Genomic DNA, 25491 nt, shown 5'->3' with positions numbered 1-25491 from the left:
CAGCCCGGCAGAAAAGCGCGCGCGGGACAGGTTCGGAGAGCCCGGCGCGAGAGGGGGGCGAGGCCAACCGGGCCACGTGACCAAAGCGGGCCTACACATCAAGACTTTCCCGCATCACGTGATGCTGGCACGGCTCCGGCTCCCTAGGGACAAGCCTGTCTAGGGTCACGTGATCTAAGCGCCAACTGGTCACGCCTCCTCCCTTCGTGCAGTCACGAGGTCTAGCGGCGAAGCAGGGGCTTGTCGCTGTCAGTTGGGTTTTCGCGCCGCCTGCACGTTGATGAAAAGGGGGTGGAGCGCGTACAGCGTCATGACGTAAAAATTGAAGGTAGAAATGGGAGGCAATAGAGGTCAAACTTTGTGCAAATGCAAAGTAGCCTCGTCTCAGTCATCTCGGGGTGGGGGTCCCCACAGGAGATGGTGGTAACTGGCCTCTCCTTAGAAGTGTGGAGTGTAGGTCACATGCTCCCACTGCCTCCTGGGCCTTGAAATCACCCTGGGGTGCCTCTACAGTGCACCATCAGTGTAGAGTGAGCTGGCCCTCTACGGGGGCTGGGCTTGCTCACCTGTGCCAGGTTTGGTGAAAGAAATGAAGGATAGTTGGGTCACATGCTGGAGGAGCACGTGTCTCAGAACCAGGTTTGTTGTATGTACAATGGCTGTCTGTAGCCATGCAGAGGCAATCTGGGAGTGCTTCCTCAGTTCAAGAGGGGGAGGCTCGCTAGACAGACAGAAAAGGGCCGATGCCAATGAGGAGGCTGAGTTGCATAGGTGGGAAAAGACCCTGGGAAAGAAAGAAAGGGGGCAGTTTGGGGCCTCTACCCTGCAACCCAGTGGTTTAGGGACCTATAGTAGAAGGTGAGAAGGGACTGGCTGGAGCCTAGGAGGGGTAGAAGCTGAGCCCAAGAGAAGGGCTAACGACTGTTTAGGAAGAGGTCTGCTTGGTAAGAGTCTTGGGTAGTGGGGAGTGCCTGCTGTCTTCCCAAAATCATGAGTTGCATTACATTTTTTTAAAAATATGATTTGAGTCTTTTGATTAGCCATGAGCTCTGAAGCAGTGCTTCCTCTGTGCCTAGCACAGTAAGGCCTCAATCCTGATTAGTGCTTTTGGGTACTATTGCACTATGACTGTGATTGTACAAAGACCTATGTATGTGTTTAACTTAATGCCCTGTGAGACTTCAGTGGACTACTCATGGTGCATTAAAATCAAGCACATGTGTAAGTTTGCAAGTGTGCGTCCTAAATAAAATGATATATAGGAGAGAGAAGAGGCAGCATGAACTAGTGGCTAATGCACTGGATTGAGACTCAGGAGGCATGTTTCTGTTCCCTATTCTGCCACTAACCTGCTGTGTGACACTGGGCAAGTCACTTCACCTCTCTGTGCCTCACATTTTCCTCCCACCATTTGTTAGTCTAGTTTGTTTAGACTGGGGCAAGGTCTGCTTCTTGTTATGTATTTGTACATTGCCTAACATAATGGGACCTACTATAGTATAATATGATAGGGCTTGGCACAGTATAGGTGTAGAGGTAAACCCAGCTGGAGTTACTTGCAGTATCAGGGCCTTAAGTGCATAAGAAAAAAATTACTTGTCCCTCATGATTGGACAAGTTGATTTTTGCAAGGCCAGATACATCATCTAAGGGCTAGTCTACACTGGCAACGCTGGCGTAGCTCCCAACGCTGGGACACTGTCTACACTGGCGCTTTACAGTGCTGAAACTTGCTGCTCTCAGGGATGTGTTTTTTACACCCCTGAGCGAGAAAGTTGCAACGCTGTAAATTGCCAGTGTAGAAAAGCTCTAACTAATTAATACTATGTATCTATCCTGGGTACTTATCTGGCTCCCATTACTTTCCCACTTGAGTGCTTCACAATCTTCAGTGGTATTTATCTTCACAATAGCTGTGTGAGGAAAGAGAGTACGGTTATCTCCAGTTTCTAGTTGGGAAAGTGAGGCACAAAGCAGCCAAGTCCCCGATCCACAAAGGTATTTAGGTTCCAAGCTTCCACTGAAATCTAAGTGACTTGCCTGAGGCCATGCAGGAAATGTAACCTAGTTCTCCCAAGCCCCAGGCTAGTACACTAACCCCAGACCATCCTTTCTCCTGTGTTACAGAGTGACTTTTAAATTTCAAATTAAAAATAGTTTCATTTTAATGCAATGACTGTATTTTCATTGCGCTAATGAATTAATAGTTTACTAGTGTGTAGATGTAAAATGTAGCAATAAATTCAATGGTAATTTATTATACATATCAATGTATTTGTCTTACGTAACATAGGTATAATGATGTGTTTTTGCTTTCAGTGATGGGCCTGAATGAACACAGGTAGCCTTGAATTCTGAATGGGCTTTTTGCAATCAGGACCTGGGCTTGGTGACTGCTTTCCTTCTGCTCCACCAATGCTAGCTTGTGTGCCATATGTACGTTTTGGGGTTTCAATAAAGTTTTCCTTGATTGAAAAAAACAACAACAAAAAAAACCACCCCTAAACTCGTGCCCCGCCCTCCTGCCTGGCTCATTGCCCGGATGTGGCTCGCTTCCGGGTGTGAGGCCAGCCCGGGCGGCTGTTGCCAGCAGCGGGTCCCCGCAGCCCGGGCAGGGAGTGGGATGGATCCGGAGGGTGAGGCGCTGCTGCTGCTGCAGGAGGCTCGGGAGAGCGTGGAGGCGGCGCGGAGCTACCGGCGGGAGCTGCAGCAGAGGCTGCGGGGGCTGCAGCAGGCGCGCAAGCAGGTGGGGCGCTGGGAGGGCGGCCCGGGGGTTGGGGTGAGAGGCGGGGGCAGGGCATGGGGTCAAGGGGAGCTGGGCACAGAGCTGTGCAGGGGGGTGGGGCTGTGCTGGGGCAGAGGGGGAAGGGGTTGGGGTACACTGAGTGGGGGGCAGGGTAGGGACACTCCTAGTCCATGGGCTGGAACACCCCCCCCCCTTTCCTGGGACAGAGTCAGATGATGTGGCGTCCGCGCTTCAATTTAAAACAAGTCTCTGGCACTTGGGCGGGGAGGGAATCTTCTGAACATGATCTGAGCAAAACTGATGCAGGTAGTTGCCTGCCTCAGACTGAGCAGCTCTAGATGAGAACGGCCCCTGTTTTGTCAACTCGCAGAAGTAAAAATTAATTAGTCGTGCCCCTCCCCCGATCATGAGATTGTCTTAAAAATAATGAGAGGTTAAAATTTTGGAGTTTTTATCAACCTTCTGGTTTGGGGGCTTTTAGAGTTCCCGTTTTAAAGTTTTTTCTTCTGCAACCTTGAAAGATAGAAATCTGCTTTTAAGGAAAAAAAAATCAAAGTGAAGATTCTCATATAATCGCCCGACTCCATACCCATGCATTCAGACTCAGGTACCCATTATCTGGTTTAACTCTTCAGTGTAGACATACCCTGAATGTCTTTGCATTTTGTAGACCTGAGAACACCCTTGGTGTTAGTTCATCTTGTGGAGTGATCTTTCATTTATTTTAAAACTTACAGAATTTTTCTCTTGTGATCTAGTGTCAGAGGGGTAGCCGTGTTAGTCTGTATCCACAGAAACAATGCAGAGTCTGGTGGGACTTTAAAGACTAACAGATTTATTTGGGCATAAGCTTTCATGGGTAAAAAACCCACTTCTTCAGATGCATGGAGTGAAAATGACAGATGCAGGCATAAATATGATGTGCTGGAGAGGTTTTAGCTGGGGGCTGTATGTGATGGCCAGTGATGTTCTGCTATCTCCCTTGTTGGGTCTGTCCTGTAGTAGGTGACTTCTGGGTACCCGTCTCACTCTGTCAATCTGTTTCCTCACTTCCCCAGGTGGGTATTGTAGATTTAAGTAAAACTTGAGTGAGATGGGTACCCAGAAGTCACCTAGTACAGGACAGGCCCAATAGGGAAAATAGCAGAACACCACTGGCCATCACATACAGCCCCCAGCTAAAACCTCTCCAGCACATCATCAATAATTTACAACCTATCCTGGAAAATGATCCCTCACTCTCACAGACCTTGGGAGGCAGGCCAGGCCTCGTTTACAGACAGCCCCCAACCTGAAGCAAATACTCACCAGCAACTATACACCATGCCACAGAAACACTAACCCAGGGACCAATCCCTGTAACAAACCCCGTTGCCTACTCTGTCCCCATATGTACTCTAGCGAAACCATAAGAGGATCCAACCACATCAGCCACACCATCAGGGGCTCATTCACCTGCACATCTACTAAGGTGATATATGCCATCATGTGCCAGCAATGCCCCTCTGCCATGTATATTGGCCAAACCGGACAGTCTCTACATAAAAGAATAAATGGATACAAATCAGACATCAGGAATGGTAACATACAAAAGCCAGCAGGAGAACACTTCAGTTTCCCTGGACATTCTATAATAGATTAAAAAATAGCCATACTTGAACAAAAAAACTTCAAAAACAGGCTTCCAAGAGAAACTGCTGAGCTACAATTCATTTGCAAATTTAACACAATTAATTTGGGCTTGAATAGGGACTGGGAGTGGCTGGTTCACTACAAAAGCAATTTTCCCTCTCTTGGAATTGACACCTCCTCATCAATTATTGGGAGTGGACTACATCCACTCTGATCGAATTGGCCCTGTCAACACTGGTTCTCCACTTGTAAGATAACTCCCTTCTCTTCATGTGTCAGTATAATAATTCCTGCATCTGTAATTTTCACTCCATGCATCTGAAGAAGTGGGGTTTTTTTACCCACGAAAGCTTATGCCCAAATAAATCTGTTAGTCTTTAAGGTGCCACCAGACTCCTTGTTGTTTCTGTTGTGATCAGATAATTTCCTTGAAACTGATCCCATCACCATAGAACTCTGTTGTAAACCTATGTGGGTTAGTGCCCTGATGTTATGACCAAGTGGAAGATTAATGTTCATTAATCACAGTGGTTTTCAAAGTTGTTATTGCAAACTGCTCAAGGTAATGAGCCTCATAGATGCCTCTAGTCCAGAGGTCCTAAAACTGTGGAGTGCCCCCCCCCCACAGGAGGGGTGGAGGACTGTTCAGGGGGGTGCAGCTGGGGCCTGGGCCAACCCCCATGGGGGGCAGGGAGGGAATGCCACCCAGCTCTGCTTCTGACCCTGGCTGCGGGCCCTGCACCCGGGGCTCCACTCCTGGCCACACACCTGCCCCCAGCTGTGGCCTTGGCCCCCTTACCCTTGTTTGCATCCTGTCCCCACTCCTGGCTCTGGCTTGGAGGGAAGGGGGACAGACGGGGTAAAGGAGGTGTGACCCTGCAAAGTTTGAGGACTGCTGCTCTCATCCCAACTTTGCAATCCCCGCTGCAGTGGTAGTGCTGCTTATTAACATAACATATAACGGGACAAATGACAGTAAACTTGCATTAGCATGGTGAGTATAACTGCTCTGTTACTTTGGTGGGTGTGACTGCTTAGTTACCGTCACCTTTATTTGTGCTGTTTGTTTCCTCTCCCTGAGTACAGGACTTTGCATTCATTAGTACTGAATCTTTCCTTGCTCCTGCGACTTCAGTTGATCTCTTTGCTGTATGGTTCTGTGTTTGTATGCATTTGTTTCTGTTCCCCTGGATTCACTTTCCACTGTGGGCTCGGTCATCTGCTGAGTTGTCCACAATTGAGTTTACGCTAATGAGAGATCTGACAAAGGAGGACATGAATCAACTATGCAGGATGCACATGGGGACAAGAGCCTTTGGAAATCTCAAGACTCCTAGACTGGGCTACAGCTAGCAGGACCACTTAGCATTGCAGCATCAACCTCCATTTTAGGACCATTTTACTACAGCACTCAAGTCCATTCTCGAGCCTCTGTGTGTGTTTTTACTTTCAGTATTTTCGTCCTCTCTTTTCTTTGCACATCCCTAGCTCTAGCACTGAGATTCTGATACTCATTGAGTTTGTATACGCATCTAAAACGGTAATGGGTTTGGGGGAACAACCATTCTCTTCTGTCATCCTCCACTCCCGCCTCGTATATACACTGCGAAACACTTCCTTTTTTCTTAAATCGTAAAATAACAAGTGAGGGGAAGCCAAGCTGTGTGGCAGCCGCAGAGGCTCATGAAGATTGCTTGAAGAGGAAATTTACTTTACCTAACCCAAGAGCTTCCTGTGTTAGTTGTCAGTACTTCTAAAGATCTAGAAATTACATCTAGGGCTTGGCTTATATTGCAGCATTTCCTTATGTGTGTAAATCATAAAAGCACTTCATAGTGGAGTATTTAATTCTAACTTTTAGCTTGTGATTAATTTTTCACGTATTCAAATGTTTCCTTCCTAAAAAAATCCTATGCAATGGGGTCTTAATCGACTTTGTAGTAAACTTTTTGTAACAACTTTTTCTAATAAAGATTCTTACGATATCCATAGAATCAAAATGGATATGGTGGCATAGTCACTGTTCACCCTGACTCCTAATAAAAGAAGAAGGGAAACATTCAATGGAACTCAAAGGTGATCCATTTCCAGCTGATGTAAAAACAAAACAAAAGTCCCCTTCCCACATTGTGTAGTTGGCCCATGGAACTCGTTGCACCAAGATTGAGGCAAAAAATATATTTAAGATTCAAACAAATGATCAGTCACTTACATGGATAACAAGACTATTCAGAGTTGTAATAGTAAATACAAAAAAATAAAGTTTTGGAAGGGATTCAGACCCTCACGCTTCTGGGGTTAAGCCTCTAAATATAGGAGGAAAGAAGAGATTTTTCACTGGGGACAGCATATTTCATAACTACTGAATGCAGGGTTTCTTACTCTTCTGGAGCACCGGCCATGACAGGATACTTGTCTGATCTGATTTGAGACTATGTGATAGTCTTCTTGTAATTTAGAAATTGCCTGTTAAAGTTAAATTAGTGACTCAAACACACAGATGGACAGACCAAGTAAACATTGAAACCAATCTCTTTCCACTCTGTGGAGCTGAATTGTAGGTTTTTCCAAATATTGTCTGGTCATATTTGTGATAGGCCTAATCCAAACCTCAATGAAGTCAGTGAAGTCCTTCTACTAACTGCAATGGGCTTTGGATAAGGCCTCTGCATGCTGAAATATTCAAGTACAATGTGGTGAGCCAACAGTGAAGATCTTTGACATGTTAAAATACACACAGTTATATCTGTGTTCTAATGCTGTGTGCTGCAGTGCTGTTCTCATGACTAACGTGAGTCCAGTATGTGGAAAGGACCAGCTGCACAAGGAGTGGATGTTTCATTGTCTTAGTTCTCTGGATGGATGGGTAATACCACACTGCTGCTTAATGTGTTAACGACATGACAAGTCCTGTGCAATTGCCTAAGACACTCTCTCTAGCTTTCAATACAACCAATGATATTAAGGCTCTGTAACTCTGTTCTAAAACTTCTTGTTCAGCTGAGCTGCTCTCCCTTTTTAGTGCACCCACTCAAGACTTGCAGCTCTAAGGAGCAGCCCGTAGGTTACAGTAGTGTCTATGGATGTTCTTGTTGAGGATGAACACAAATTCTGCTGAGAGGAGAAATTTCCCTGACTTGAGAACAAATAAGCTGTTAATGTATTTACTTTCCTCAGGAGACTTAAATAGTTTATAGATACTGGAAAGGAAATCTGTTGAGTAAAGTAGAAGAAGGCTTTTCCAGTGGTTAGGGCACTAGCCAAGGACTTGTGAGATGTGAGTTCGAGTCCCTGCTCTACTACAAGCTTTCTCTATTATGTCGGGCAAGTCACTTACCCTTTTTGTGCCTCAGTTCCTCATCTGTACAATGGGGATAATGGTACTGCCTTACCTCACAAGGGTGTTGTGAGAATAAATACCTCAAGATAGAGGTGCTCAAATACTACAGTAATGAGGGCCACGCTTTTATCGTCTAATAGTCCCAGAATAAATTTATTTACTTAATGTGTTCTGGCTTGATTTGAATTGGTTACATTTTCAATGTGTCTCATTTGCACTGGGCTATTTTGGCCATGGCATACGTAGCCTGCCTCGTAGTTGACGAAAGGCATCCTGTTGTCCACATGATTTGTGACCCTGTTACTGTAGGCTCATCACTCTTAGTTTGTGTATGGGAGAGATAATTGTCCTAAAGGATACTCTCCTCCCTTCCAGTTTCATGTGGCTTTCCTCATTGTTCCTAATCCTTCTCTAAAAGATTACAAGTTTTGCTTTGCTTTCATCGCTTGTCTTTCTGCTTGGGTAGCCTCACTACCTTTTCTCTCCCCTGCTTTGTGCCTTTAATCAAATGAGTATCCTACAACGACAGGATCCTAGTAGGTTTGTTAATTGTCTGAGAGCCTTTGTAAAAGTTGACCTAGCGTAGAGCTTTCCACCAGCAAATGCAGGCAATGTAATACGCAATGATAAAGGAATATTTCTTTTCAGCTGCTCACCCTGAATCCTTCTCTTTTCTGTTGTCTTGAGTCAGATCAGAGAGAGTGCAGCTCTGACAAGGGATGTACTTGAGCAGCATTTTAATGATTTAAAAGGGACCCTGAGGAAGCTGCTGGATGAGCGACTAGTGTTATTGCTGCAGGAAGTGGATGCCATAGAACAAGAGAGCATCAAGCCATTGGATGAATGCCAGAAACTAATAGAACATGGAGTCAGTACAGCTGATGACCTGCTCCAGGAAGGTAGGGGGCTGTTTAAAATATACATTCCTATAAGTCTTCTCTTAAAGGTTAGTGTAGATCAGTGGCGAGCAAACTATGGCTGGTGGGCCACATCCAGCCTGTCAGACCTTTTAATCCGGCCCTCACCTCCCGTCGGGGAGCAGGGTCGGGGGGTTGCCCCGCTCTGTGTGGCTCCCAGGAAGCAGCCGGCATGACCCCCCCTCCGGCTCCTACATAGTACGCAGAGGTGTGGCCAGGTGGCTCTCCGCGATACCCTGTCTGTAGGGGCCGCTCCCATTGGCCACAGTTCACGGCCAATGGGAGCTGCAGAGGTGGTGTCTGTGGATGGGGCAGCGCGCAGAGATGCCTGGCCATGCCTCCGCATAGGAACCGGAGCGGGGGACATGCTTCCAGGAGCTGCTTGCGGTAAGCGCCGCCCAGAGCATTCACTCCTGAACATCCCCCTCTCCCTGTGCCCCAATCCCTTGCCACAGCCCTGATCCCACCCTCCAAACCCCTTGATCCTAGCCCGGGGCCCCCTCTTGTACCCCAAACTCCTCATCCCCAGCCCTACCCCAGAGCCCACACCCCCAGCCAGAGCCTTCACCCCCTCCCCTGTTTCCCAACTGCCTGCCCCATCCCTGATCACTCTCCTGCCCTCCAAACCCATTGGTCCCAGTCCAGAGCCCCCTTTCGCACCTCTACCCCCAATTTCGTGAGCATTCTTGGCTCACCATACAATTTCCATACCCCAATGTGGCCCTCAGGCCAAAAAGTTTGCCCACCCCTGGTGTAGATCGTAGTGCATGTTACGGACAGCATGTTTTGGCTGAAATGGGCCTATGCTAAACCAACACTGGTAAAGGTTTAAAGATCTCTGCAGAATTGGGGGTGGAGTGGGGGGAAACATATCAATGCTTGCTTATGAGGATCCGTATTTTAGCATTTTGGTATATAACCCTAGGATTATAGAGTAAATGGGCTGAAGTATGGAATGTTACAGGGGGAGAGAACCTACTTTCAGGGGTATGTATTCCCACAAAGTTAACTTCCAGACCACCAAAGGAGAAGCAATGGATTGTGTTTGGCCTCTTTAAAATAAAATGTATCTCAGATGCCCTCATAAATAACAAAACATCTGTGTTGGTTTTGGTACTGTTAAGCTGGCAGTTTATTTTAAACCTAAGCGGAACTTCAGTGGTGCATAGGTCTTATGCTAGTCCAGGGATCGGCAATCTTTGGCCCGTGGCCCGCCAGTGTAAGCACCCTGGCAGGCCGGGCTGCTTTGTTTACCTGCCGCGTTCACAGGTTCAGCCGAGCGCGGCTCCCACTGGCCGCGGTTCGCAGTCCCAGGCCAATGGGGGCTGCGGGAAGGGCGGCCAGCACATCCCTTGGCCTGCGCCGCTTCCCGCCACCCCCATTGGCCTGGAGCAGCAAACCGCAGCCACTGGGAGCTGCGATTGGCCGAACCTGCGGACGCGGAAGGTAAACAAACTGGTCTGGCCCACCAGGGGCTTTCCCTGCCCTGGCGAGCTGCGTGCCAAAGGTTGCCGATCCTTGTGCTAGTCCTTTGCACAGGGGGTAAATTTCACCCTATGTGGTCTAATTGCTTTTGCTCTAGGAGAAAATAATTTTGGCTTTGAGTTTATTCTATATTGGAAAATGAGTTTCTGCCAAAATAGACTGAATGTTTGTTCCAGCATTTGGGACTGGAGGGAAGTTATTTTGAGTCTGTGGAGTAAAAACATAGTGTACAAAAGTTCAAGGATTATACTGTACTGCCTGTCACTGACCTTTCCCTCCCTCACATCCCATTTATAGCTGCAAGGAAAGTCCTGCTTTTCTCCAGGAGATTTGCCGTTGGGACAGAAAACAATAGAAGTGTCGAAGTGTCCCATTAAGGGTGAACTATTCCGTATCATTACCAAATAGCTAGCTAGTCACAAAGGAATGTCGCTATTGAGTGTGTCCCTGCACTGGAGAACCTATTCTGTGGCCTGCTTCAGCCATGAGTGGGCTGGTTGTTTCCTTGCATTGTTCTTGTCTGTCTCAACTTTAAGTTTCTTCCACGGTGCGCTCTGGTTTGTGAACTGCAATGCGGCGTACAGTCTGCTGCTTGCACTTGGATGTGAGTTTTGTGCTTAAGGAAGTTGCTGGCTTGGCTGTCTGAACAAAGTCCTGTATCCACCAAAGCAATTTGTCACTTTCCAAATAGTTTTGCCTGCTCCTGTGAAGCTGGTATTAACACCATCTCCATTTGACCACAGGAGGTGACGTAACTTGTATCAGTCTGATAAGACCTTATATCAGAGCTCCCGGATCCCCGGCTATTAGTCTACTTCTAATCCACTGGGCCACAGCTGCCTATGTGGACAGTGGCAGTAAAAGTTTTGCTATACAGTGGCTCTATTCTAGAGGGGCCACCTCTGAGCAAGAAGGGAGTTCAGTCTCCATGCACATTCAGTCTTTTGCAGCCAAACACAGTGTGCGTTTTTCTGTTTTCTTAAATGTTGGCAACTGTCCACTTGGAACTGGACTGAGCTCCCACAGATCAGATGATAAACTTGGGAAGAGTCCAAGCTGGATTTAAGCAGAAGTCACTGTAGATCTTCCTGTAACTTGAGGGGTTTCCACATAAATGTAGGGGATCAGAGCTGATGTTTGAAAAGCTTTCTATTGATCTATCCCTACCTTGCACAGACTATCATAGAATGTTACATTTGAAAAAAAAAATTACATTAATGATGATGAGCAGGGCCTGATTCCACACACTGTTGAAACTCTTATAATTTCTTTGCCAGTTTTAGCTTTTTCAGGTTTTAATCAGTAAAGATGCTCTGCATTTTCAGTGATGATGTTTCCCTCTTAAAGTAGTTGGGCTGTCAAGTGCAGGAGCCAGAGGATAAGGAGCCATGATTTCTGGCATCTGGTCCCAGCTCTGTTCCTGTCTGGGACCTCGGTCAAATCACCTAACTCTTTCATGGAAGTTCCTCCAAAGCTTTTTAAGATTGCCATCAAAGGATGCTATAGAGACATATACTATTAACTAATAGAATTTCAATACATATATGTTCTAGCTAAGTGTCTTGCAGGAGCATTGAAAACACTGAACATTTTTTTTAACAATGTGTTCACTTCAGCACTGGTTACTCTTTGATGTGAAGAATGTTTTCATACTAGGAACATTTTTTTTACTGTCTCATTCCAGGAGAGGGTGTCATCCATGAGGTCATGGGAGAGCAGAATGAAAAACTGTGCAACTTTACAAAAAAGGCTTTGCACATTCAGCTGGATAGGTAAGAGACATCAGTTTGGTGGGGGGGATTTGAGAATGCAGCAAGGATCATGATTAACATGCCTCTACATGGGTTTTTGTTTGTTTGTTTGTTTTGTTCTGTTCCCTTTTAAGGCAATGGACATTAGGGACTTTTATTTCAAAGGTTTATTTCAGGCTTTGCTGTCCCACTTACATATAGATTCTGGAAGGGGTTGGCTGTGATAATTCAAGTAGTGTTGAGTCCTCAGATGGTCTCTCTTGAAATATGGATTGTCTGTTCGCAATAGTTTTCATCAATCCCAATGAAAGAGACGAGATTACTGAGACATAGATGACATCATTAGGCCTAAAATATTAGCTACTTCCTCAGTCTTTTAAGTCTGAAGTCTGGAATTCCTTTAATGTTCTAATTTTTAAAACCAGTCCCTTGAAGTATAGAGTTAAAAAAATAATCAACCCCACATGTGTTGTCTTTTAAGTGTATGGCTGGAATAGAATTGTATACAAGCTGTTCCCTTACATGTCAGCAATTTTTCTTTCCTTAGCTTGCCAGAAGTGCCCGCCTTGGTTGATGTGCCTTGTTTATCTGCCCAGCTGGATGACTGTCTTCTTACTATAGTGAAAAATCAAATCTTCAGCCATGGGACTGTAGCGTCTCGGCCGCCTGTACAGATAGAAGAACTTACTGAGAAGCCTGGCGGTATCCTAGTCCGGTGGTGTAAGGTGAGTAAAATCTCTTGAATGAATGTCACTCAGGTTCTCTTTTGACCCTGTTTCAGAAAAAAGAAGGTATTCTTTCTCAAACTGAGTGTCACTTTCACGCTGTATTTCTTCCTCCATCAAGGGAATCCTCTCCTTCTGACTTGGGATTTAAAATACACTGGAAGAAATTGTATGTTATGGTTTGATCCAGGTGCACATTATGGTAGATTTTGAGGCACAAGTGTGTGTGGATGAAGACTTTCACGTGAGAATCCAGCCCTTAGACCACTCAGTCTGGCACTGGGCTACCTGTTTGCTGCTTGATAGTACCTGCTGTCTCCCAGTATCTGCCAGTTGGTGCAACAGGTCTGTCTACAACCTGTTGTGTAGAAAAGCCAGCAGAGCTAGCTGAAAAAACTGCCCACTCCTCCTCTCTTCTTGGGCCAAACTGTTGGAAATGGAAGAGGCAGGAGGTTACCTCACCCAGCCCTCCCCTTTCCCCAAAACCAAAAACCAGCCTATAACACTTCCCACTAAACAGATGAGTGGTACAGAAATATTAATTCTGTGACACCATCATCTAAATAGCAATTGCCAAAATAGGTCTTAGTGGCATGTATTTGTCAGAAGCACAGATTGACCTAGGAATAAACATCTTGTAGAATCCATACTTGGTGGTGATATATATTTCAGTAGGTAATTGCAGGTAGGGCCCCATTGTGCAAGGTGCTGTACAAACAATGGAAAACTCCCATTGATTTCAGTGGGGCCAGGATTTCACTCAGAGATAAACAGTCCCTACCCCATTAAACTTCTGCACCCTTAAATATTTGGTACTCTGGTAGGTACAGTGGGTGAGTAAAGAACCTCAGATTTTGTATCAGACGCTTGGCTAATTGCTTTCTTCAGTATTCAGAAGGCATTCCTTTTTCACTAAATCAAAGATACGGTTGGGTAGGACCATACATATTTAAATTGCTGCTGATGGCTCTATCTTTCTTGCCATTCCTCCCCAGAAGTATGAAAGAATGTTGTGTTTCGGATGTTGTTTTAACAAAGACCAACCATTGGTCACCTTACCTTGCAAAGGACAAATGTTGCTAACTTGCACTGCTGCTGGGATACATTGTAGTTCAAAGAAATCCAGGGAAGAAATGGTCATGATCCCTTGTTAATGGAATAAATGTCTGTTTAGGTGGATGATGACTTTATACCACAAGACTACAGGCTTCAGTATCGCAAGAGTACTGCCAATCACTTTGAAGATGTGTATGTTGGCTCAGAGATGGAATTCATAGTACTACATATCGACCCCAATGTTGATTACCAGTTCAGAGTCTGTGCCCGGGGTGATGGACGGCAGGAATGGAGTCCATGGAGTATTCCTCAAACTGGCCGTTCTACATTAGTTCCTCATGGTATAAACTTTTGTTGTTAGTCTTCTGAAGCTTATAGTGTGTGTGAAAAACCCATAACGTGCTGTAGATTTTGTGGAGCTGTTTGCTGTCTGAAGACAATGGAGTTTGCTGCCTTGCAATATATGGAATTAAATGTGTATCTAAATAATACAAGGTAATTAGATACCTACCCTTCTACAGTTGGATTCTTTGCTTAATTTTAACTGCAACTAGTTCTGTAGCACACGTGGTAGCTATCAACCTGATGCTTGGGCTGGAGCAGCACCTGCACTTGGGAAATACCAGTGTGAGATTCATGTTTCATGAAGAATTTTAAATTCACATCTGTCATTGTGTCAGAGCCTGTTTGCAGGGGTTTTCTACCTACTTCCCTTTTGTATTGGTTGTAATGAGAAATGGAGCGTTCACTCTTGTTCTGGCTTTCCTCAAGGATTTCTGGTTTCTGTAATAGCCTGGAGTTTTGCTTTCCTTGAGGGTGGAACGTTAGGCTTCCATTGAGAAATGAGGTCCTATCTCATCGTGATGTTATTTAGACAGGTAGCAGAGGGGTTAGCAAGATTCACTGACTGACGCAACTGAAGATCTTTCCTATTTTTTTTCCTCATTATTATAGAAAATCTACATCTAATAAGTTTGTAAATGTCTATAAGGCCAGTTCTTAAACTGGCTGGAAATGAGGGAAACAGCTGTTTATCTTTAGTCCCAATTAATTTTATAAGGAAACTGTGTAATATACATTTTTGTCACTTCTTTGTAAGTAATCACAGCCAAGAGTCAAATACAGGTTAATCTTTTTGGCAACAATCACGATATTACAAAAAATGCCTCATTTCTCTCTCACTCCTTTTGCACATCAATGAGAGGTTAGACCCAGAGCTTTGGTAACATGACTCTAACTTGCAGTTGAAGTAAAAAGACTGGATGCAGCCAACTGAAGCTCCTTCCCCACGTGATAGCCAGTGAAGTAATTCATGTTTTTGTGTTTGTTTGTTTGAAGAATGGACAGCAGGTTTGGAGGGTTACAGCCTGAGCAGTCGAAGAAACATAGCACTTCGAAATGATTCTCAGTCATGTGGTGTGCTCTACTCCAAAGCTCCTACTTACTTCTGTGGGCAGACATTAACGTTCAGGCAAGTACATGCTGTATTGCCATTGCATGAGGCACTTACGCAAACGGAATTTCCTGTTTTGTCTCATTTTGCTACCGCTGTGTTGTACAGGGAACTCAAGCCTCACTGTGCCTCTAAGTTGTAAACTTCCAAATAACGGACTTAGTGGCGTGTCCATAATACACAGGCCCGTTTGTGTGTGAAGCCTGAACCTTCCTCTCTTTGCTTCCACCTCCTAGTTCTTCAGGACTAAGTCCAAGACTCTCTTGTAGAATCCATCCTAACCTAGAACAGGAGCTGAAGTGCTCTATTCCTTCCTCAGTGAGGTCCCCAAATTAGCCTAGACTGAGTGGACCTGTGGGGTGTTTAGAGCTTTTTTGGTGCTTCTCAGCAACTGCTATGACCTGATCTAAAGCCCATTGGTATTCTTCCATTGACTCCAGTGGGCTTTGGATTAGGTCCCCTAAACAGTAACCTCTTTCCTTCCCAACCCTCCCCATTCTTCTAGGACTGTTGGAGCATTGTTTTCATGTGACAGTGTAAGAATGGCTGATTGGCAGTAGAGTAAGTTCTCAAAAAGATACCACCTCCAGCATAATTATAGCTCTGGTCAGATGACTGTTGGTCGCCATCTGTAGAAACTCCTGAGGGGAAAAGGTAGCATGGGGAATTTACTTTCAGAGTTAAGAATTTAATTTGGCACATCAGTGAGATTAGAAACCTTGGCAGCTTTTCTTCATTGAGCCCTTCCCTTGAGATGATGCTGATTGGCTGGGGAAGAGGAGAGTCCCTGTGGAGATGTCTCGTCTGCCAGGAGGTGTCAGTTGTGATTGTAGATCTAAGAGACTTAGCCATAGCTTTTCCCCACCTTTCTCTTATTACACAGACACACAGGCTGACAGTTTTTGTGTAATAGGCTTGACAGTCCTGCTGCAAACTCCACTGGTAGTTTAGGGGGGGTGATTATGGTGTTTATCGAGGTAGCTTTCTAGATGATGTTACACATTAACCCTAACCCTGAAACTTGGATTCTGTTGGCTTTGGATGGTCATAAGACAAGGGCATATTCAACTGTCCATTGTCTGCCATGGATGCAAAGAGCTCCACAGCTTCCATCTCAAATAAAACACTAGGCTTAATATTGCTTGGCATAGAAGCATCTGTGCTATTAAATGCAGAGTGTTGAGGCTTTCCCTGGTTCCGTTTCACATCAGTGACTCTCTTACCTTTTCATATTGGTAACAGAGATGAAAATCCTTTTGATGTGCAGTTTTTTTTGTAGCGTGGATTTTGCTCATTCTCTCGGAGGAAAGATCATGTTTCTGTATCACAGCACTAGCCCACATGTGTCTGCAAAAGATGTGATGGAACATGTGTTTTTTTAAAGAGAATCTCGAAAGTTAGAAAATAGGTTGTTACACTTTCCCCAATCCCCACAAGAGCTTCCCATTTCAAAGCGTATATTAGATTCTGCTAGTTCACTAGCTGCAATACTTGGCATTTGGCTTTCTCCATCTGTTTCAACAGTACATTCACAAAGGGATAACCAGGCTCCTGGATAGAAACGGGCAAGACTCATGTTACAGATAATCTTCTTGTCATATATTCAGGAGGCATAATAGCCCCTCCAGTGAGTAGCAAAGCTGTAATACAACCAGCATTTCGTATGTCCCCTTCTCATAACTAGATCTCTTTGATCCGAGTGTCACCAACCAAGACATTTAGATGAGGCTATAATTGGGGGTATGATTATTCCCAGGTCTCTGCTGCCCCCATGGAGCTGTGCTTGGAAGGGATGGTGAGAAAGTCTCCAGAGTGACCACCCCCTGCTCTTTAGACTGCAGTTGTTTGCAGTGCTTATCCTTGCAGTAGGAAGACAAGATGAGTCCAGCTGCACTAGCAATTCAAGATGATATAGCCGGGTAAATGAGGCTGTCTGACAGGGGCGACACAGTGTGCCCTGGTGAGTCTGGCAGGTTTAGCCTAATCTATCTACAGCTAATTCATAAATAAGTGCATATGATGGATGGTGGCTTGTGCATCTCTCTGTTTTGAGATTAATGGAAACTGTGGGGTGTTCGATTTCACTAACTATGAAAACCTATGGTTGATCTTGTATATCTGTCTACTCCCTGCAGTTACAAGGAGAGGACGTCTATCATCACCAACAAAGTGATGATATAGGATTTAAAACATGGTCTGTTAAATAGTTTTTCTACTGCATGTTCTAGATACACTTAACTCCAGGTCACAAGTTCTCCAAAACTGCAGAGAAAAATAGTCATCCTAAACATGGATTCTAGATCAAATGGTTTTCATTAGTAAAATGAATAGCAGTTTATCCCTGAGACATTCACAGCAAAGTCTTTCTAAAAGTTCCCTTATATACAACTCCTCCTGTCTAGGGCTGTGCTTCCTGGGATGGTTTGCTGCTGGAATTGACAAAACTATTAAGCTAAGAAATGGTGTCCTGCACCAAACCCATGGGCTTGTTAACAATTTAAGCTTACCCCCTTACTGGGGTGCCCAGCCTGCCACCATGCCCATGGTCTTTATACTGTGTGTGTTGGCATATTATGTTTGTAAGGACTTCCACACTGTTGCCCTTGAGTCCAGTTGTTCTGTCCTGCTGTTTGTGTAATCGCTCTGTCTTCCCTCTGCTGCTAGTGCAGCTTGTTTCTGTGATCTGCTCAGTCATATACACCAATGTGCATGAAGTGATAGATCAAAGCCATGGATCACTTACTTGAAAATCACTTACTTTTAAATTTACAGATAAGCTAGTGCACTTGGTCAGCTTTGTGTTATGCAAACATACATATTTCCAGACAAAAAATCAAAGAGATTCTGCATTAATTGGAGAGGCATAGAATTGGTGTTCTCTAATGTATGAAGACATTAACGATATCTGAACATTTCTAAGTTAATATTTATAAAACTGCAGTAATGACTAGACCTAATGAACACTATAAATATTGCAGATGAGAACTGTAAACCTTATCTAAGGTTCTTTTGTACAAACAGTTCTCATTGTGGATCAATTCAAAATGCAAAACTTCAAGACACTTGGATTTTTGTTTGTTTTCTTAGCTGAAAGCTATGTTACAAAGCAATCTCAGTGATGGTTTCCAGAGAACTGAAAAATCTGATAGAATGAGAGTACACCATGGTTCCAAGTTGGATTTCTCCTGTACATCTTGAAGGAAGGAACTAATAATTTGCCAGACTACTCTCAAATCATGAAATGTAATAAAAAAGGGCTCTATTAATTTCCAGTTCTTGAAACGGCTGTTACATCTTTGTGAAGTTTGACAGATCACAGAAATGATCTGGACCTCGACAGGTTAGCAAGACGAGCTTCTCTCACAGAAGCAAGATCAAGTATATCTAGACCATCCCTGTCAGATGTTTGTTCAACCTGTTCTTAAAGACCACCAATGATGGGGATTCCATGACCTCTCTTCAAAGCCTATTCCAGTGCTTAACTACCCTTACAGTTAAAAAGTTTTTCCTAATATTTAACCTAAATCTCCCTTACTGCAGACTAATCCCATTACTTCTTGTCCTACCTTCCGTGGACATGGACAGCACAGCACAGCCTGTAACAGTTCCCCCCTGCCCTCCTTCAGCCTTTTGAGACTGAACATGCCCCGTGTTTTTTCCCTTTCCTCATAGATAAATCAAGATATATCACATCTACCATCCTCTAGGAAATTAACCCATCAAAGAAGGAAATTAGGTGGGTTTGGCATGATTTGTTCTTGACAAATCCATGCTAGCTATTTCTTATTACCTTATTATCCTGCTGGTGCTTACAAATAGATTGTTTAATAATTTGGTGCAGTATCTTTCCAGGCTGACAGCTCTGTAATTCTCTGGATCTTCTTTGTTCTCCTTTTTAAAGATAGCTACTATGTTTGTCCTTCTTCAATCCTCTGAGACTTCACCCCCCTGCCATGAGTTCTCAAAAGATGATTGCTTCAGCTAGTTCCTTAAGTACCCTAGGATGAATTTCATCAGGCACTGACAACTTTAATACATCTAACTTATCTAAATATTTTTCTTTAACCTGTTCTTTCCCTATTTTGGCTTGTAGTCCTTCCCCCTTAACAATATTGTGTTAAGTATCTGGTCACTATCAAATGTTTTAATGAAGACTGAAGGAAAATAAGCATCAAACTCCTCTGCTGCCTTGATGCTATAAATTATTAGCAAAAAGAACAGGAGTACTTGTGGCACCTTAGAGACTAACACATTTAGTTCAGCATGAGCTTTCGTGAGCTACAGCTCACTTCTTCGGATGCATAGAATGGATGCGTTCCATTCTATGCATCCGAAGAAGTGAGCTGTAGCTCACGAAAGCTCATGCTGAACTAAATTTGTTAGTCTCTAAGGTGCCACAAGTACTCCTCGTTCTTTTTGTGGATACAGACTAACACGGCTGCTACTCTGAAACCATAAATTATTAGCTGTATCAGCTCCAGTGAAAACCAATCCCCCCCAAAACAGGGCAGGTTATGTTTTCAAGAGTGCTCAAGGGATTTAGGAGTGACTTTGCCACTTAGTCATCTGTTTCTTTGAAAGTCAACAGAATGCAGTATTCTAAATCACTTGGGCTTTTTTGAAAACTTTACCCAAAGAGTAAAAGGTAAATGTATGATTCACAGGACAGAGGAAAACAGATCCATTTATAGAAGTATCTTTAAACATACAGCTTATATGGCCTCCCTCCCCTTTATAGGCCTGATTATTGGCCTTTGGCTGGGATGTGGGCATTAGGTTTCAATGGTTCATCCATACGCACACATCTGTTTGATCGATCATTGGAAAAGTCTCACTGTCAGTTCTTTATCAAAATTATAAATTCATCTTGGCAGAAGCCAGCTTGCAAATTACTTTTCCTGTTACTTGTTTTAAGATTCTGCCCCCACCTTCCCCACCAAAGGCTTGGTCTCTCTAGCCAAAGAAAGTTAGCAGGATGAGTTAGGGTCCCATCATTGTTAAGGGAACCGGCTACTCTTTCTAATAAAAGCTAGAGAAACACCTGCAACTATCACTACGTTCTCCCCCTGAGGGATTAATCCATGACCCAATACAGGGCTTCATATTAATAGGGCTATATGGCTGGTCAGTTCCTTAGTGACAGTCACTTTAACTTCTAATAAAGATTAGAACAAAAAAAGGGTAACTATGCACATGGCAAAAGTACAGTAAGCTCAAAAATTCTGTAGTGGCAGCAGGCTGCCTCTGAGCACTTAGTTGACCAGATCATGGGTTTATTTTCAATACTCTAGCAATTGACATTTGCAAATATCAGGTACCATTCTATTCACATTAACAAATTGCCATTCTAGCCTCTCTGCAATGACTTACCTTTTTACAGTTGGCTAGCACCACTGATCCTACTTTTCCTTTCAAATAGATGAATGGCAACTCCTTAAGAGTGTACAGTGTTAATCTGATAGAGATTGCACCTTGTTCTTCTGCATGATTCATCCTCCTTTTGTCATGGATATCATCTACATTAAACCCACTTTCAACCCCTCGATTAGTAACTTAAATCAGGGTTATGTTCAGAGTCCCTTTTAAGGAGATTTTGCTGCACATAGGGCCTTGTGTACCTGCCAGAAGTGGAGCATTTTGCCTTAAAAATGTGATGTTGACAGTTTGATAGACAATGACTACATTTGTGATTCTGCCTGTTGAAAATGGCAGGCCACAGGCTACACCACTAGGGGGGACATTTAAGAAAAAGAAAATTTGAAGATTGTGAGAAAAGAGACAGCTGTAACCTCTATGCCAGATGAGCATCTGCTACAAGCTGAGGAGAAGTATATGGTGAATCTGGTCTTAAGGACCTACATGATCAATTACTCAGCAGAGGTGGTCTCAAAGTTTGCGTGAAATTGTGGTGGACACCTTGGGGCCATTGTAAAGAGGTTCTTTATGATAAGGTAGAGCTGGTTCGGTATGAACCTTGCTCCTGTTTTTACTGGGTTTTGTTCATTAAAACTTACTTTCTTCTTCATAGAATCGAAACTGTTGGCCAGCCAGACAAACGAGACAGTATAGGAGTCTGTGTGGAACAGCAGAACGGCTATGACTCTTTACAGCGAGATAAAGCAGTATGCATTAGTACAAATGGTGAGCTCATTAATATTGCACTGTTGAATATAATCTACTTGTTTATGAAGATCTTGGCCATGGCTCACGTACATTTTGTGCTTTACAACATATTTATCTCTAACTGCTGGATCTTTTGCTGAAGGGTTGTTACAGCTTCCAGCAACCTGAGCAGTTCAATTCTGTTATTTGCAGTGAACCACATGGAAGTGTACTGTATCTTTAACATTCACAAGTTCGCTTAATACGCTGTATGCTTTAGTAATTTGCATGTGTTGTTCTAAGACTTCAAAAAAATCAACTGAATTCCTGAGACTAGTGTCCATTTAGGAAAACCTGCTTGGAGCTGGGCTTTCCTCTTACTAACTGCTACTATTGAAGCCTGCCCTGTGTCTCATATATTAGATAAATTCATGGAGGATAGATCCATCAGTGGCTAAGGATGCAACCCCATGTTCTGGGTGTCCCTAAACCGCTGACTACCGGAAGCTAGGACTGGCTGACAGTTGATATGGATGGAACACTCAATCAATAGCCTTGTTCTGTTCATTCCCTCTGATGCATCTGGCACTGGCCACTCTCAAGACAAGATAGTGGTCTGGCTGTATAGAACATTGCTCTGAAGTAGTATGGCCAGTCTTACTTTCTTTAAAAAAAAAAAAAAAGCACAACTTATTTTTACTTAAGGTTACATTGATAAAAGAACAGTACAACTGGTAAGCTTCCATTTTATTAATCAGTTACCCTAAACTTTGCCAAGCACCACTCAAACATCTAAAGAGAGTCCCTGCCCTCAGGCACTTACAATGAAAGAATTAGTGGTACTGACAACTTTCCTACCTTGATAGTGCAGTCAGTCCATGAAAAGCAAATGCAATCTTTGGTAATTAATCCTTGTCTCTCTCTATTTAACTTAAATAGAATATTTAAGAGCTATTGTAAACCCTAGTTTCTATTTTATCGCTGAAAAGTTAGTGGTTAATAGTTTAGGATAGGAGGGCAAGTGAAAACATTTTTAAGTTGATTGTTACCTGATGTGTATAAGGAATGTAACAGTGGAGCTCTAATGCACTTATGTTTCAGCTAGTATATTTGCTTATTATGCCAGTGCACAGTGTCACAGGTACTGGTTAAAATGTTTTGTCAATATCACCTATTCTGTTTTTGGGAAGAGCTAAAACTGGCACAAAATTAGTATAGCTGTTACAAAGTTCCATTATGATTTTACATGTCAGTTTTCTTTGGGTTTGAGTAGTCAGCAAATCACATGATGCTATGCATTCTTGGGGGGGAAGGGAGGTGTGTGTTGGGACTTCATCAGTGGTGCAGCCAACTTCTGCCCCTGACCATTATGCACTGTAAAAAAATGTTTAAATATCTTGACTGTTTCAGGGGCAGTATTTGTAAATGGCAAAGAGATGACAAACCAATTGCCTGCTGTTACTTGTGGATCAACTGTGACATTTGACATGGAAGTTGTGCATTTAGGTCCCAACAACAACGAGGGAGGAAACACCAAACTCAGAGTAACCATCAGTTCTAACAACAGGGAAGTAGTTTTTGATTGGGTACTTGATCACTCATGTGGTTCTTTATATTTTGGATGTTCATTCTCCTACCCCGGCTGGAAGGTGTTAGTGTTCTAGCCTGTCTAGTTGTTTGCTGTAAATTTTAAAAGTTGAATTAATTTTTCCAGCTTTCGGTATCTAACTGGGGTTTAACAAAACTTGTCTTTACATCACTTGAAGGTCACTATGGTGTACTTAGATCCATTTCAAAATAATAGAAAACATGATTTATTTACTCTATAAAAAGCTGAACAGGCAATTAATTTCATACAGCTTTGGAATAAAAACTGGAAAAACCTCAGGGTACATGTACTGAATGGAATGAACTTTGCTTACTGCTGCTGTTCTGTGAAACAACCCTGTAACACTTTTGGCTTAGGGTTAATGGTCCAAAGTTTTCTCTATCCCACCTCCAATAAGAGCAAACTATCTTAGTAAGTTTCAGATAGACTGTTACAGAATGCTGCAACTTGAACTTTCAAAAGGCAGAACTGTTGTGGTTCTGCATAATACATTTTCTTCTGGATGTGGTACGGTTTGTCATCATTACCCAAAAATAAGAATGTCTGAGCCTTAAATATGTTGAAATACGTAGTCAGGCTGTTTTGTGTCTAATTTCTTTACCAATGTGCCTTACCTTCAAATACTGAACAGTAGTTTGTGTGTCTTCTGGAATAAGTTTGATAAACCACATGGACCATGCTTAAGACACCACCCTTTAGTACCATGAACTATGAAACTTAAGTCAAACTATAAAGCAAAGAATGGTAACTTATTTTCTTGTTCTATTATAATAATGTGTAGTAGTATAGGAATTTACTATGAATTTGAACAGGGTAGTTATAAATGACTGGGTAACAGTATTAAACTAGTCCTGTTTCTCGTCCAGAGACTATTAGTGTTACTTGGTTTACAAGAGCCTGTTAACAAAAAAGTGTTTAGAGCCCTAACATACAATAAGTATATAAAAACCTTTGCTTTACCTCAAAAGGCAAATATTGTGTATATAAAGCAATTGTGGCAGTTTTTTTAAATACAGGTGGTGATATTTTGTAAAGCTTTGTTAATAGATCATACAATCATAAGATCTTGCCCTATTCCTTTCATTCAAATATACCCATGGCTGTGGTAGTTACAGATGCCCCCTATACCAGTCACAAATAAAGTTATCCCATTTGGACTATGAATTTTTCCAGTCTTCACCCTAAAGGATATAGGAGAAGCAAGTTGATTTTAAGACTGGCAACAATATGGGGCATGGAAAAACTCAAGAGGGGGAGGGATTATTCACATTAGAGAACATGTTCAAAGTGGGGAGAAGCCGAAGAAGGAACTTTTATTCCCCTTCTTGTTACACAAGAAATATATTAAATGTAAGTGGAAAGTAGAAATTTCAAGCAGATACCAAAAATCTCCTCAGCCACCACAGAACTAGATTAAGATTTACTGTGAAAAGATGGTGAGAATTAAGAATTAGCTACAGGTAATACCCACTGAGATTTTTGGATCCTCAAACTTCATCATACAAACGGTTCATTAGGGATTAGGAGGAAACTTTGTCTGGGAACAGGCTAAGTGCAGGATTTCTTCCTTTGAAGCAGCTGATAGGACATTTAGTGTACTGGATTAGATGGACCACTGATCTGATGCAACTTTTTTTTTTAACATAATATAGTTCATCTATACCTAGGAAAGTGCTTTTGAAGACTATTCAGTGTAGTATCCCTATTTACAGCAGGACAGAGGGTACAACTTGCCAATAGTAGTCAAGTTAGCACAGAAGCTGGTAGCAGGACATAGGTCTGTTCATATGCCCATGCCTTATCCACTGGATATTTCTGATCCCTTTCCCTGTGAGTCCAGATGTTAGGTACTGGGTATGTATGATTAACCTCCATAAAACTCTACTTCAAGCAAAGAGAGCCAGATTGCAATCTTAGAGTAAATACCCTTTTTTTCTTAAAGAGGCAAATATACGCCTCCCTCTTCATGTGAAAGGGCTGGTAAGAATAGGTAACTATCAAAATATAAAATGGAGATACATTATGTAGGGCTTTGTTAACACAGTTCAGTATACTCCTACCTGAGATAGTTCTGTCAGTTTGTTCACAGTACATACTACAAATAATTTTTTTTTAAGCTGGTTTGTAGTAAGAGCTGGTACATTTGTACAAGATTTGAGAAATGTCCAGCATGGTAAACTAGCCCTTGCACTACTGCAAACCCTCACTCTCTCTAGCTTTTAGGGAGAGTATAATTGAGGTCAAATCAGTCTTATCTACTTAAACTTCATGATTTCAGGTAAGTCACTTACATTAAAACCCATCTTTTGCCATTATCCAAGATGTCAGCTTCCAGCTGTTTTAAGGACAGATTTGTTGTAGATGATCACCAAGGCTAGCCGCATGAACTACTAGATAGGTACTCTTCAAAACACCAAAGTACTCACCTGTACTGTTAATCCTTTTAAAGAACCTTATTACTGTAGCAGTAGCTTCTCCAAAACAATTAAAGGTTTCAGCAGATTGAAGGCTTGACACTTGCAACTGCTTCAAAACATGTTCCACATCTAAATACTAGTCATGCAAAAAGCTTGTTGTAAATACAAAACTGCTTATGAAACTTTGAAAGTATGTTCTCTGAAGCCATAATACTCACTTACCTCAATGACAGATGTTTGTCCTGTGAAATTATTTTT

General features: G+C 43.0%; 1 protein-coding gene across 2 annotated transcripts; it reads left to right on the top strand.

The window, feature by feature from the left end:
* Positions 1-382: 382 nt before the first annotated feature.
* Positions 383-25491, top strand: CRLF3 (cytokine receptor like factor 3). 2 transcript variants are annotated; one of them, XM_044983759.1, is made up of 8 exons: positions 383-639; positions 8410-8617; positions 11805-11892; positions 12419-12596; positions 13771-13993; positions 14991-15123; positions 21134-21246; positions 22618-25491. In XM_044983759.1, exons 1-8 carry the CDS (start codon positions 610-612, stop codon positions 22869-22871), a joined length of 1227 nt encoding a protein of 408 aa, XP_044839694.1. In that variant the 5' UTR covers positions 383-609; the 3' UTR covers positions 22872-25491. The 2 variants fall into 2 exon arrangements, with proteins under 2 accessions (XP_044839694.1, XP_044839693.1); XM_044983758.1 differs by lacking the exon at positions 383-639 and adding an exon at positions 2528-2746.

The sequence above is a fragment of the Mauremys mutica genome, chromosome 12 (genome assembly GCF_020497125.1).
Source record: "Mauremys mutica isolate MM-2020 ecotype Southern chromosome 12, ASM2049712v1, whole genome shotgun sequence".
In the NCBI taxonomy this organism is placed as follows: domain Eukaryota; kingdom Metazoa; phylum Chordata; order Testudines; family Geoemydidae; genus Mauremys; species Mauremys mutica.
Note: the sequence above shows the minus strand (reverse complement) of the source record. Positions and strands in the feature narration are given on the sequence as shown.